At 52.9% G+C, this 15,156-nt stretch overlaps 1 protein-coding gene across 1 annotated transcript in view; it reads left to right on the top strand.

The window, feature by feature from the left end:
* The window catches only part of LOC139266685 (netrin-G1-like), a 35,460-nt gene extending 24,317 nt beyond the window's left edge, over positions 1-11,143 (top strand). Inside the window, exons 7-8 of the mRNA XM_070884275.1 lie at positions 8,985-9,119; positions 10,914-11,143. Coding sequence (XP_070740376.1) covers positions 8,985-9,119; positions 10,914-11,143 — 365 coding nt within the window. The remainder of the gene's footprint in view (positions 1-8,984; positions 9,120-10,913) is intronic.
* The last annotated feature ends 4,013 nt before the right edge of the window (positions 11,144-15,156 follow it).

The following is a 15,156-nucleotide window of genomic DNA, read 5'->3' as shown; positions in this document are numbered from 1 at the left end:
TTCCCCTGTGACCAGACCCCGATCCAACCTTTCCCCTGTGACTAGACCCCGACCCAACCTTTCCCCACTGAATAGACCTCGACTCAACCTTTCCCCAGTGACTAGACCTCGACTCAACCTTTCCCCAGTGACTAGGCCCTGACCCAACCTTTCCCCAGTGACTGGGCCCTGACCCAATCTTTCCCATGTGATTTGGCCCCGACTCAACCTTTCTCAAGTGACTAGGCCCCGACCTAACCTTTCCCCAATGAGTAGACCCCGACCCAACCTTTCCCCAGTGACTAGACCCCAACCCAACCTTTCCCCAGTGACTAGGCCCCGACCCAACCTTTCCTCAATGAGTAGACCCCGACCCAACCTTTCCCCAGTGACTAGACCGCGACTCAACCTTTCCCCATTGACTAGACCCCGACCCAACCGTTCCCCAGTGACTAGACCCCGACCCAACCTTTCCCCAGTGACTAGACCCCGACCCAAACTTTCCCCTGTGACTAGACCCCCGACCCAACCTTTCCCCAGTGACTAGACCCCCGACCCAACCTTTCCCCAGTGACTAGACCCCGACCCAAACTTTCCCCTGTGACTAGACCCCCGACCCAACCTTTCCCCAGTGACTAGACCCTGACCCAACCTTTCCCCAGTGACTAGACCCCGACCCAACCTTTCCCCATTGACTAGACCCCGACCCAACCTTTCCCCAGTGACTAGACCCCCGACCCAACCTTTCCCCAGTGACTAGACCCCGACCCAAACTTTCCCCTGTGACTAGACCCCCGACCCAACCTTTCCCCAGTGACTAGACCCTGACCCAACCTTTCCCCAGTGACTAGACCCCGACCCAACCTTTCCCCAGTGACTAGACCCCGACCCAACCTTTCCCCAGTGACTAGACCCAGACCCAACCTTTCCCCAGTGACTAGACCCCGACCCAACCTTTCCCCAGTGACTGGGCCCCGACCCAACCTTTCCCCAGAGACTAGGCCCCGACCCAAACTTTCCCCAGTGACGAGACCCCGATCCAACATTTCCCCAGTGACTGGGCACCGACCCAACCTTTCCCCAGAGACTAGGCCCCGAGCCAACCTTTCCCCAGTGACTAGACCCCGACCCAACCTTTCCCCAGTGACTAGACCCCGACCCAACCTTTCCCCAGTGACTAGACCCCGACCCAACCTTTCCCCAGAGACTAGGCCCTGACTCAACCTTTCCCCAGAGACTAGGCCCCGACCCAACCTTTCACCTGTGACTAGACCCCGACCCAACCTTTCCCCAGTGACTAGACCTCGACCCAACCTTTCCCCAGTGACTAGACCCCGACCCAACCTTTCCCCAGTGACTAGACCCCGACCCAACCTTTCCCCAGTGACTAGACCCCGACTCAACCTTTCCCCAGTGACTAGACCCCGACCCAACCTTTCCCCAGTGACTAGACCCCGACCCAACCTTTCCCCAGAGACTAGGCCCTGACTCAACCTTTCCCCAGAGACTAGGCCCCGACCCAACCTTTCACCTGTGACTAGACCCCGACACAACCTTTCCCCAGGGACTAGACCCCGACCCAACCTTTCCCCAGGGACTAGACCCCGACCCAACCTTTCCCCAGTGACTAGACCCCCGACCCAACCTTTCCCCAGTGACTAGACCCCAACCCAATCTTTCCCCAGTGACTAGACCCCGACCCAACCTTTCCCCAGTGACTAGACCCCAACCCAACCTTTCCCCAGTGACTGGGCCCCGACCCAACCTTTCCCCAGAGACTAGACCCCGACCCAACCTTTCCCCAGTGACTAGACCCCGACCCAACATTTCCCCAGTGACTGGGCCCCGACCCAACCTTTCCCCAGAGACTAGGCCCCGATCCAACCTTTACCCAGTGACTGGACCCCGACTCAACCTTTCCCCAGTGACTAGACCCCGACCCAACCTTTCCCCAGTGACTCGGCCCCGACCCAACCTTTCCCCAGTGACTAGAACCCCGACCAAACCTTTCCCCAGTGACTAGAACCCCGACCAAACCTTTCCCCAGTGACTAGACCCCGACCCAACCTTTCCCCAGTGACTAGAACCCCGACCAAACCTTTCCCCAGTGACTAGGCCCCGACCCAACCTTTCCCCAGTGACTAGAACCCCGACCCAACCTTTCCCCAGTGACTAGACCCCGACCCAACCTTTCCCCAGTGACTAGACCCCGACCCGACCTTTCCCCAGTGACTAGACCCCGACCCAACCTTTCCCCAGTGACTAGGCCCCGACCCAACCTTTCCCCAGAGACTAGACTCCAACCCAACCTTTCCCCAGTGACTGGGCCCCGACCCAACCTTTCCCCAGTGACTAGACTCCAACCCAACCTTTCCCCAGTGACTAGACCCCGACCCAATCTTTCCCCAGTGACTAGACCCCGACCCAACCTTTCCCCAGTGACTAGACCCCGACCCAACCTTTCCCAGTGACTAGGCCCCGACTCAATCTTTCCCCAGTGACGAGACCCCGACCCAACCTTTCCCCAGTGACTGGGCCCCGACCCAACCTTTCCCCAGTGACTAGACCCCGACCCAACCTTTCCCCAGTGACTAGACCCCGACCTTACCTTTCCCCAGTGACTAGACCCCGACCCAACCTTTCCCCAGTGACTAGGCCCCGACTTAACCTTTCCCCAGTGACTAGACCCCGACCCAACCTTTCCCCAGTGACTAGGCCCCGACTTAACCTTTCCCCAGTGACTAGACCCCGACCCAACCTTTCCCCAGTGACTAGACCCCGACCCAACCTTTCCCCAGTGACTAGGCCCCGACCCAACTTTTCCCCAGTGACTAGACCCCGACCCAACCTTTCCCCAGTGAATAGGTCCTGACTCAACCTTTCCCCAGTGACTAGACCCTGACCCAACCTTTCCCCAGTGACTAGACCCCGACCCAACCTTTCCCCAGTGACTAGACCCCGACTCAACCTTTCCCCAGTGACTAGATCCCGACTCAACCTTTCCCCAGTGACTAGACCCCGACCCAACCTTTCCCCAGTGACTGGACCCCGACTCAACCTTTCCCCAGTGACTAGACCCCGACCCAACCTTTCCCCAGTGACTAGACCCCGACCCAACCTTTCCCATGTGACGAGGCCCTGACCCAACCTTTCCCCAGTGACTAGACTCTGACCCAATCTTTCCCCAGTGACTTGGCCCCAACCCAATCTTTCCCAGCGATGAGATCTGGCGAGGCTTTCCCAAGCGATGAGGCCTGGCCCAGGCTTTCCCTAGCGATGAGGCCTGGCCCAGGCTGTGTTGAGTTATATTGAAAGCTCTGTGTTTTGACGATATAATCGTTGCCTCCCTGTCTCCATTGTTTTTCAGGAATTTGTATGTTGTTTGTAATATGTCCTTACTATACAGTATAAATGCACACGAGGCCCATACTTGAGAAAAGGTCACTCTGTGACCAGTTACCTTTATTGCCAAGACCTCAAGAGACAGACGGTGGGTGGAGCTTCCCCATTTTACCGGAAAGTCCAGGTTAGGAGTGTCTCCCACAAGTCCGTCCCCTGTGGTCAGTGTTCTCAAGGTGTACAACTTAGGTCAGCTTATGCATGGGTCACAATGACAATTGAATACATGACATCACCTCCCCTCAAAGTCTTATTGGGATCACAGGTTAAGTCTCTCTGGTGGTTTGCGCTCCCTTGTAGAGCGCCTGAGTTGGGGCTCTGGTTGTTGGGCACTGGCCTGAGTGTCTGCTGTTTGCGGTGCCTCAAGCCTGTCTGGACTGCCCACAGTGACTGGGCTCTCCTCCACTTGATTCCGGTGTTCGGTCACCTGTGGTGGAGTAAACTCTACGTCGTGTTCTTCCTCTGCTTCTTCTATGGTGTTGCTGAACCTCCTTTTAGTTTGATCCACGTGTTTGCGGCAGATTTGTCCATTGGTAAGTTTAACTGCCAAAACCCTATTCCCCTCTTTGGCAATCACAGTGCCTGCAAGCCATTTGGGCCTTGCAGCGTAATTAAGGACAAAAACAGAGTCATTGACATCAATACATCGTGCCCTCGCATTCCTGTCATGGTAGTCACATTGTGACTGACGCCTGCTCTCAACAATTTCTTTCATAGTAGGGTGCACAAGGATAACCTGGTTTTGAGCGTCCTTTTCATTAGCAGCTCTGCAGGTGGAACCCCTGTGAGCGAGTGTGGTCGGGATCTATTGGCCAACAGGAGACGTGATAAGCAGCTTTGTAGGGAACCCCCTTGGATTCTGAGCATCCCCTGTTTGATTATCTGCACTGCTCGTTCCGCCTGGCCATTTGAGGTCGGCTTGAACGATGCCATTCTGACATGGTTGATTCCATTGCCCGCCATGAAGTCCTGGAATTCAGTACTTGTACGGGCCATTGTCGCTGACCAAGACGTTCGGTAGACCATGGGCAGCAAATATTGCCCATAGACTTTCTACCGTGGCAGAGGATGTGCTTCAATTTAAAATCCACACTCAATCCATTTGGAGTAAGCGTCTACTACAACCAAAAGCATTTTTCCCATGAAAGGACCTACGTAGTCCACGTGGATGTGTGACCATGGCTTGGCGAGCCAGGACCAGGGCTAAGGGGGGCTTCCTTGGCTGCGTCATGACAATGCCCGGGTGCTCATTGTGTAGTTCTCTGATAAACACCTCTCTGCCCTTCGGGGGCATGACTACTCGGTTTCCCCACAGTAGGCAATCGGCCTGAATCAAGAGTTCATCCTTGCACCTATGAAACTGTTTAAACTCCTCAGGGCATGCCCCGTACGTGGCTGCCCAGTCCCCATTCAGGACACATTTCTTAACTAAAGACAGTAGCGGGTCTTTATTTGTCCAGAACTTAATCTGATGGGCTGTCACAGGTGAGCCTTCGCTTTCGAAAGCTTCATCAGCCATGACCATCTCAGCATCATGCTCAGCTGCCCCCTCAGTGGTGGCTAGTGGGATCCTGCTGAGTGCATCGGCGCAGTTTTCAGTGCCTGGTCTGTGTCAAATTGTGTAGTCATAGGCGGCTAACGTGAGTGCCCACCTCTTTATGCAGGCTGATGCATTCGCATTTATGGCCTTGTTGTCGGCCAAAAGGGATGTTAGTGGTTTATGATCTGTCTCCAGCTCAAATTTCCTGCCAAACAGATGCTGATGCATTTTTTTTACTGCATATACACATGCTTGTGCTTCCTTTTCTACCATCCCGTAACCCCTTTCTGCCTGGGACAGACTTATGGAGGCATAAGCTACCGGCTGTAACTGACCATTGGCATTCACATGCTGCCACACACACACGACCCCATAGGATGACGCATCATCTGTTAAAATTAGTTTCTTACACGGGTCATATAACGTTAACAGTTTTTTAGAGCACAACAAATTGCGTGCTCCATCAAAAGCCTTTTCCTGGCTGTCCCCCCAGACCCAATCACGACCTTTGTGTAGGAGCACGTGTAGCGGCTCTAACAGCGTGCTCAATTTGGGAAGAAAGTTCCCAAAATAGTTCAGGAGCCCCAGAAACAAATGCAGTTCCGTCGTGTTATGGCTCCCTGGATCGTTTCCGTTTTGGACGCAGTAGGTCTGATCCCGTCTGCTGCCACCCTCCTCCCGAGGAATTCTACCTCTGTAGCTAAGAAGACGCACTTCGCTTTTTTCAGTCGCAGCCCGACCTGGTCCAGTCTGCGTAGCACCTCCTCCAGGTTGTGGAGGTGTTCTTCAATATCGCGACCCGTGATGAGGATGTCATCTTGAAAGACCACTGTCCTTGGAATTTACTTGAGGAGGCTTTCCATATTTCGCTGAAAGATTGCGGCGGCCGAATGAATCCCGAACGGACATCTGTTATACTCAAACAACCCATTGTGTGTCGTGATTGTGGTCAGCTTCTTTGACTCACTCGCCAGCTCCTGGGTCATGTAAGCTGAGGTCAGGTCCAATTTTGAAGAAAGTTTGCCACTGGATAGCGTCGCAAAGAGGTCCTCCACTCTCGGTAGCGGGTACTGATCTTGGAGTGATACCCGATTGATGGTGGCCTTGTAATCGCCACATATCCTGACCGACCCATCCGCCTTGAGCACTGCCACGATTGGGCTCACCCAGTCACTGAATTCGACTGGCGAGATGATGCCTTCCCTCAGCAGGCGGTCCGATTCGCATTCTATCTTTTTCCGCATCACGTACGGCACCGCTCTGGCCTTGTGGTATACTGGCCTGGCGTCCGGGTTTATGTGAATCACTACCTTGGTCCCCATGAAAGTGCCGATGCTGGGTTGAAATAATAAGTCAAATTTGTGCAGGACCTGTGAGAATGATACTCGCTCCACAGAAGAAATTGCATTGACATCGCCCATTTCCAGTTCATGAGAGCAAGCCAACTCCTCCCCAGTAGTGCGGGACCGTCCCCTGGGAAAATCAAGAGTGGCAACCTGTTCTCCGAATCTTTGTGGGTCATGGCTACCGTGGTGCTGCCTAGCACCGGAATGATCTCCTTTGTATATGTCCGTAGCAATGCGTCAATCGGCAATAATTTTGGCCTCCTGGGCTTGGACACCCACAACCTTTCGAACTGTTTGATACTCATCAGGAACTGGCTGGCCCCCGTGTCTAGCTCCATTAATATTGGGATGCCATTGAGGAGCACTTTCATCATTATCGGTGGCGTCCTGGTGTATGAACTGTATCTGTCCTCCACCTGAACTCGCTGAACTTCAGCTTCCAGTGATTTCCCCCAGTATTCATTTGGCTTTGTAGGGCTTACATCGGGCCCGTCCTCCTCGTACAGCAACCTGGCTGCAGGCTTGCTGCACATATGCGCCAAGTGACCGCTGATGTTGCAGTTTCTGCAGGTATATTGCTGATACCTGCAAGCTCTGGCTGGGTGTTTGCTTCCACACCTCCAGCATGAGCTGGAGGCTCCATTGTTGGAAACAAAAGATCCATTACCAGTCGATCATCTCTGACTGTCTCTGTAACTGTCCTTAAGCGCACCATTAACAGGTATTGATGAACCCATTACTGGCCGCACATTGTCCATTGCGATGGCCTGAATCGCCATTCAGCTAGCCATTGTCTCTGTTGAATTCCCCCTTTGGGTTCGACTACATGCTGGGGCATGTCTGATTGTCCTTGTCTGCCTTGAGAACTGTGTGCCGCATTAACAATGTTGAGTCCTTGGTCATTTGCCGCATTTGAGCCAAGATTTTTGCCATAAATCATTCTAGTCTCTTCCTCCCCTGAGATAATTGTCTGGGCTATCAGAGCCGCCACTTCCAAGGTCAAGTCTTTGGTCTCAATCAGTTTACTGAAAACCCCAGCATGCCCGATGCCCTCACTAAAAAAGTTTCACAGCATCTCCGCTCTGCATGCATGTCGCCGGAGATCTGCCATGAAGTCTGGAACGCTTTGCCCTTCTCGCCGCCGGTGCGTGTAAAACCGGTGTCTCGCCATGTGCATGCTGCTCGCTGGTTTAAGGTGTTCCCCGATCAACTTATTGAGCTCTTGCAAAGTCTTATCCGCCGGCTTCTCTGGCACTAGAAGGTCCTTCATCAGGGAGTACATTCTGGATCCACAAACAGTCAGGAGATGAGCCCTGCGTTTGTCGGCTGAATCCTGTCCCAACAATTCCTTAGTGACAAAACTTAGCTATCGTCTCTCAATAAAATCGTCCCAATCATCACCAACACAGTAACTCTTTTCTGTGCTGCTAGTGGCCATGCTCGCGTGGTTTAAATCCCAGTTTCTCGTTGCCAATAATATGTCCTTACTATACAGTATAAATGTACACAAGGCCCATACTTGAGAGAAGGTTACCCTGTGACCAGTTACCTTTATTACCAAGACCTCAAGAGACAGACGGTGGGTGGAGCTTCCCCTTTTATACCGGAGAGTCCAGGTTAGGAGTGTCTCCCACAAGTTCGCCCCCTGTGGTCAGTGTTCTCAAGGTGTACAACTTAGGTCAGCTTATACATGGGTTACAATGACAGTTGAATACGTGACAGTTTGTATTCTCGGTAAACGACCATCCTGTATCGTAGCAGCGTTGCTTCCCTCTGCTCAATGTTACCCCTCCCCCACAGTGTCCACCAACAATCCCCTCTCTCCATTTCCTCATCTCCTCCCATTCTCCACACACACAATTACACAGAATGTACAGCACTGAAACAGGCCATTCGGCCCAACCGCTCCATGCCGGTGTTTATGCTCCACACGAGCCTCCTCCCACCCCTCTTCATCTCACCCTATCAGCATATCCTTCTATTCCTTTCGCCCTCATGTGTTTATCTCGCTTCCCCTTAAATGCATCAATACTATTCGCCTCAATCATTCCCTGTGGTAGTGAGTTCCATTCTCTGGATAAAGAAGTTTCTCCTCCATTCCTTATTGGATTTATTAGTGATGATCTTATATTTATGACCTGAGTTTTTGACTCCCCACAAGTGGAATCATCTTCTCTATGTCTACCCTATCAAACTTCTTCACAATTTTAAAGACCTCGATCAGGTCACCCCTCAGTCTTCTCTTTCCCAGCAAAGAGCCCCAGCCTGGTCAGCCTTTCCTGATAGGTACAACGTCTCAGTTCTGGTATCATCCTTGTAAATCTACTTTGTACCTTCTCCAGTGCCTCTCTGTCCTTTTTATAATACGGAGACCAGAACTGTGCCCAGTGCTCCAAGTGCGGTCTAACCAAGGTTCGATACAAGTTTAACATCACTTCTGTGCTTGTGCATTCTATCCTCTATTGATGAACCTGGCTTGTTTTTTCTGGCCTTGTTAACCTGCGTTAATTCTGTGCAGTCGCCCCAGGGAGTGGAACACGGGCCGTGTGCAGTCAGTGTGTGGAGGATTGAAGCTGTTTGTAAAGTGTTGGAGACTTGTTTCACCCCCACAGTCTGAGCCTCCCTTGTCCCGGCTCGCACTCATTCCTGTCGCTGAGGTTGTGTCGCTGTGTTTATTGGGAACAGCCGTGTGCAGTGTGTGTGTTGTCTTGTTTCTGCAGACTGTGAGTGTCACCCTGATGGCTCGCTCCACCATCGCTGTAATGACACGGGATATTGTGACTGTAAGGAGGGGGCGACAGGGCCCAAGTGTGACAGGTGCCTGCCCGGATATTACTGGCACAGGGGCTGTCGAGGTAAGTAACCGTTCCAGCACCAGCCCCTCCCCTCACTCCGCCCCGGCTTCTGGGTGTCAGGGTCAGCAGAGTATCCGATAGCAGAGGTACCGTGGGGGGAAACACAGAGGCTTTTAGTGAGTGAATCCCCCTGGATTCTCCCATCACCTGCCACACAATTAGTGGCACAGCTCCTCACAAAGGGAGGCCTGGAGTTCAGTGAGGGTGGGTCATAGAATCAGACAGCACAGAAGGAGGCCATTCGGCCCATCGGGCCTGTGCTGGCTCTTTGAAAGAGCGATCCAATTACTCCCACTCCCTGCTCTTTCCCAATAGACCTGCACATCTTTCCTTTTCAAATATTTATCCAATTCTCTTTTGAAAGTTACTATTGAATCTGCTCTCACCGCCCTTTCAGGCAGCGCATTCCAGATCACAATAACTCGCTGCGTAAATAAACTCTTCCCATCTCCCCTCTGGTCCTTTGCCAATTACCTTCAACCTGTGACCTCTGGTCCCTGACTCTCCTGCCCCTGGAAACAGCTTCTACTTATTTACTCGATCAAAAACCTTTCATAATTGTGAACACCACTATTAAATCTCCCTTTAACCTTCTCTGCTCGAAGGAGAAGAATCCCAGCTTTTCCAGTCTCCCCACATAACTGAAGTCCCACATCCCCAGTATCATTCCTGTAAATCTTCTCTGCTCCCTCTCCAAGGCCTTGACATCCTTCCTAATGTGCCCAGAATTAGATAGAATAATTGGACACAGAATTTAATCCTCAGTCTCAGCCTCAATATTTAATCCCATCCTAATTTGCACCAAGTCCTGTTCACCCATCCCCGCTGTGCTCGCTGATCCTCATTGGCTTCCAGTCTGGCAATGCCTCGAATTTAAAATTCTTATGTTTGTGTTCAAATCCCTCCATGGCCACATACCCCAATATCTCTGTAACCTCCTCCATCCTACAACCTCCCTATCTCTGTAACCTCCTCCATCCTACAACCCTCCCTATCTCTGTAACCTCCTCCATGCTACAACCCTCCCTATCTCTGTAACCTTCTCCAGCCCTATACCCCTCCCTATATCTGTAACCCCCTCCAGCCCTACACCCCTCCCTATCTCTGTAACCCCCTCCAGCCCTACACCCCTCCCTATCTCAATAACCCCCTCTAGCCCTCCCTATTTCTGTAACCTCCTCCAGCCCAACACCCCTCCCTATCTCGGTAACCCCCTCCTGCCCTACGCCCCTCCCTATCTCTGTAACCCCCTCCAGCCCTACACTCCTCCCTAACTCTGTAACCCCCTCCAGCCCTACACTCCTCCCTATCTCTGTAATCTCCTTCAGCCCTACACCCCTTCCTATCTCTGTAACCTCATCCAGCCTCATAACCCTCCCTATCTCTGTAAACCCCTCCAGCCACATAATCCTCCACGAACTCTGTGCTTCTCCAGTTCTGTCCTCTTGCATATCCCCAACTCTAATCGCTCAACCATTGGCGGCCGTGCCTTCAGCTGCCTGGGCCCGAAGCTCTGGATTTCACTCACTAAACCTCTCCACCTCTCGCTCCTCCTATAAGACAATCCTTAAACCCGACTTCTTGGGCCAAGCTTTTGGTCCCCTGTCCTAATATCTCCTTTTGTGTCTCGGTGTTAAATTTTGTCTGATAACCTGTGAAGCACCTTGGGACGTTTTATTACGATTAAGATGCTATATAAATGCAAGTTGTTGTAAAAGTGAGAGAGAGTTGGAACAATCTGTAACGTGGGAGAGTTTCTATGACCTGACCTTTCTTTTCTCTGACCTCTTGCAGCGGGCGTGTGCGATAACTTTCTGACGCGGTGTGAGAACGGAGGAGTGTGTGAGGACAATGGGAGGTGTGTGTGCCCCGCTCCCTACACCGGGCTCCTGTGTGAGAAAGGCCAGTGTGGGGAGGAAGTGGGAGGGTGTGTCTCCCAATCCCCGCGGGACCCCACCTTACACCGGGTGCTGCTGTCGCTGACTGCGCTGCTAACCACCGCTAACGGCCGCCCGCCGCTCTGACCGGCTTCCAGCGCCATGGCCGCTCACGGGAAGGTGCGAAGAGCGTAGGAGTATCCAGCGTTTACTGCGTCGCCGGTAAAACACGCTCCCCTCCCCCGCTCCCACCCCTGGGAAAGACAAAGTGGAACCGAGGCCGGAGCCCACCCAGCCCGACTGGATGTGAGAGGCCGGACGGAATTGGCAGTCAGTGGGGACTGGACTCTCGGACTCCCCGCGGGGCCCAGGCAGCTGCTAATATTCATTCTGTAATCGGCAGCTGCTCGGCCCATGTCCAGCTTTGGGACAAAGAAAGAAAGAAAGGACTTGCATTTCTACATCGCCTTTCACCCTCTCAGGATAGCCCAAAGCACCTAACAGACAATGAAGGACTTTCTCAACAAACAGCAATGTGATAATGACCAGACAACCTGTTTTAGTGATGTTGGTCAAGGGATAAATATTGGTGAGGACACCGGGGATAATTCCCCCGCTCTTCTTCCAAATAGTGAAATGGGATCTTTTACACCCACCTGAGAGGGCAGACGGAACCTCGGTTTAATGTCTCATCCAAAAGATCGTACCTCCGATAGTGCAGCACTCACTCCCTCACTCACTCACACTTGTTACACTCCATCACTCTCATTCCATCCATTCCCTTCCTTCCTCATTCCTTCCCTCACTCCATTTGATAGTGCAGCACTCCCTCAGTACTGATCCTCCGACAGTGCAGCACTCCTTCTGTACTGCTCCTCCTACAGTGCAGTGATTCCTCAGTACTGCCCCTCCGACAGTACAGTGTCCCCTCAGCACTGCCCCTCCGACCGTGCAGCACTCCCTCAGTACTGCCCCTCCGACTGTGCAGCGCTCGCTCAGTATTGTCCCTCTGACATTGCAGCGCTCCCTCAGTATTGTCCCTCCTACAGTGCTCCTGTCCTTCAGTACTGCCCCTCCGACAATGCAGCACTATCTCAGTATTGTCCCTCCGACAGTGCGGCACTATCTCAGTATTGCCCCTCCGACAGTGCAGCACTCCCACAGTTGTGCCCCTCAGACAGTGCAGATAAACTCTGACCTGAGACCTTGACTGACCACGGCTGAGAAATGATTCACTTTGCTCTGAGTTTATCTTACACAGAGGATTCAAAGCTTTTACAACAAAATAGAAGAGAGATTGTGTCCTGAAAATATTTCATTCATTCGACAGGGACATTAATCATCATTTATTTCTTGTTCTGGAGAATCTTTTCCTGACCTGTCTCGGGAACTCTTGTAGAATATTTCCTGGTTCCAAGGAATTATCATCAAAGCCCATTTATCTGACATTTCAGATATTAAATGTTGAAAAGTCACTCGCCGGTGTTAAGTCCGGACTCTAATGTACTGACTTACACAAGACACATGCTGAAGTCAAGGTCACTCAGGACCTGCACCTTTCATTCCAGCTCTCCAGTCCTGCACTTGCCTGAGACCTCCCTTTATATACCTCAGTGGGACAGGTATGGAGTGTCTCCTGCAAGTGCACCCCTGGTGATAAGGTATGCTTATTGTTACAGGCCATATCCAGTTACAGTCATGTATAGCATGGTAAGATACAGTTATATAGAGTAATGTGAGATACATGACAGCCGGGGTCAGAATGGCTCCACTGGGCCCTTTCATCTCAGTTTAACGCTCTGCACTTGCTCTCAACAGGTTGTGTGAAGATTTATCGGCAGATTTACAACTTGCTTGTTGCTGATAACAGACGATGATTTGCTCTTTAGATTCGAGCCATTCCACACGGACTGGAACTGGAGCCCAGTGTTTGGGGAAATTATTTCCCTTTAGTTTATGGTTTTGAAGAGCTGTCTCTGTTGGGTGCCTTTGTATCAAATGGTTTTGGGGCTGAAATTGCCCCTTTTTTTAAGAGCAGTTACCAATTAGCTACCGCTCAGTCGGGACGGAGGTGCCGCCATTTTAGAAATTGCCCTGGTGCATTTTTATGGCGGTGTAAGCTACCACCCTGCCCGTGTTCCCATCCCGTCGGGCGCACGCCAACCCCTTACCTTGCAGCGTTGACCCCCTTTCCGCCCCGCAAGGGAAATTGCCCCATGGGAAATTGTCCCGCGAGAGCAGATCGGCCGGCGGTCGGTGTCACTGACAGCTTTCCCCGGTGGGAAGCTGCTTGTGGCTGCGTGGGGCGTCTGCCCTTAAAGAGGAGGGCGCACTGCCGCGGCCGCCATTTTATTTTAATTGTCGGTCGCTGGCCCGGCCAAAACCCTCCCTGGTGGCCCAGTGGGCACCACTAAAGTTGATGCAGAGCTGGCAGCGGCCCTCCCCTTTAACTGAAGGGGAGGGACGTTGTGACACGTCAGAGCGACGCCCCTGAATCCGCCCACCTTCCGCCCCGCTCCCCACCGACTTCCGCCCCGCCGCAGCCCGGCTTCACCGTCCCGCCAGGGAAACATTTAACAAAGGTCCAAAATCGATCCAGACACAACGATTGGGGCGGTAAATCAGCAAAGGAAACGGTGAGTGTGTCCCGTTTTGGTCGGAGAGCAATTGCGGCCCCTTTGTGTTCTAACTCGCACCAAGTCCCGTTCACCCACCACCCCGCCGTTCACTGACCGACATTGTTCCCAGTCCGGCCACACCTCGATTTTAAATTCTCACCCTTGTGTTCAACTCCATCCATGGCCTCGCCCCTCCCTATCTCTGTAACCCCTCTCCAGCCATACACCCCCTCCCTATCTCTGTAACCCCACTCCAGCCCTACACCCCTCCCTATCTCTGTAACCCCTCTCCAGCCATACACCCCCTCCCTATCTCTGTAACCCCCCTCCAGCCCTACACCCCTCCCTATCTCTGTAACTTCCTCCAGCCCTACACACCTCCCTATCTCTGTAACCCCCCTCCAGCCCTACACCCCTCCCTATCTCTGTAACCCCTCTCCAGCCATACACCCCCTCCCTATCTCTGTAACCCCTCCAGCCCTACACCCCTCCCTATCTCTGTAACCCCTCTCCAGACATACACCCCCTCCCTATCTCTGTAACCCCTCCAGCCCTGCACCCCTCCCTATCTCTGTAACCCCACTACAGCCATACACCCCCTCCCTATCCCTGTAACTTCCTCCAGCCCTGCACCCCTCCCTATCTCTGTAACCTCCGCCAGCCCTGCACCCCTCCCTATCTCTGTAACCCCCCTCCAGCCCTGCACCCCTCCCTATCTCTGTAACCTCCTCCAGCCCTGCACCCCTCCCTATCTCTGTAACCCCCCTCCAGCCCTGCACCCCTCCCTATCTCTGTAACCTCCTCCAGCCCTACACCCCTCCCTATCTCTGTAACCCCACTACAGTCATACACCCCCTCCCTATCTCTGTAACCCCCCTCCAGCCCTACACCCCTCCCTATCTCTGTAACCCCACTACAGCCATACACCCCCTCCCTATCCCTGTAACTTCCTCCAGCCCTGCACCCCTCCCTATCTCAGTAACTCCCTCCAGCCCTGCACCCCTCCCTAATCTCTATAACCTCCTCCAGCCCTACACCCCTCCCTATCTTTGTAACCTCCTCCAGCCCTACACCCCTCCCTAATCTCTATAACCTCCTCCAGCCCTACACCCCTCCCTATCTTTGTAACCTCCTCCAGCCCTACACCCCTCCCTATCTCTGTAACCTCCTCTAGCCCTGCACCCCTTCCTATCTCTGTAACCTCCTCCAGCCCTACACCACTCCCTATCTCTGTAACCTCCTCCAGCCCTGTACCCCTTCCTATCTCTGTAACCTCCTCCAGCCCTACCACCCTCCGAGATCTGTGCACTTTTGTACATCACCGATTTTAATCACTCCAACATTGACGGCCATGCATTCAGCTCCCTGGGCCCCAAACTCTGGAATTTCCTCTCTAAACCTCTCCGTCTCTCCCTCCTCAAAGATGCTCCTTAAACCTCACCTATCCGAATATCTCCTTACGTGACTTGGTGTCAAATAATTTACGCTCCTGTGAAGCACCAGGTTTCCTCCCCTGCCAAAGTATCGAAACAACTCTCATCA

This window comes from Pristiophorus japonicus, chromosome 7, assembly GCF_044704955.1.
Source record: "Pristiophorus japonicus isolate sPriJap1 chromosome 7, sPriJap1.hap1, whole genome shotgun sequence".
In the NCBI taxonomy this organism is placed as follows: Eukaryota; Metazoa; Chordata; class Chondrichthyes; family Pristiophoridae; genus Pristiophorus; species Pristiophorus japonicus.
The sequence above is the reverse complement of the archived record's forward strand: the minus strand, read 5'-3'. Positions and strand labels throughout refer to the sequence as shown.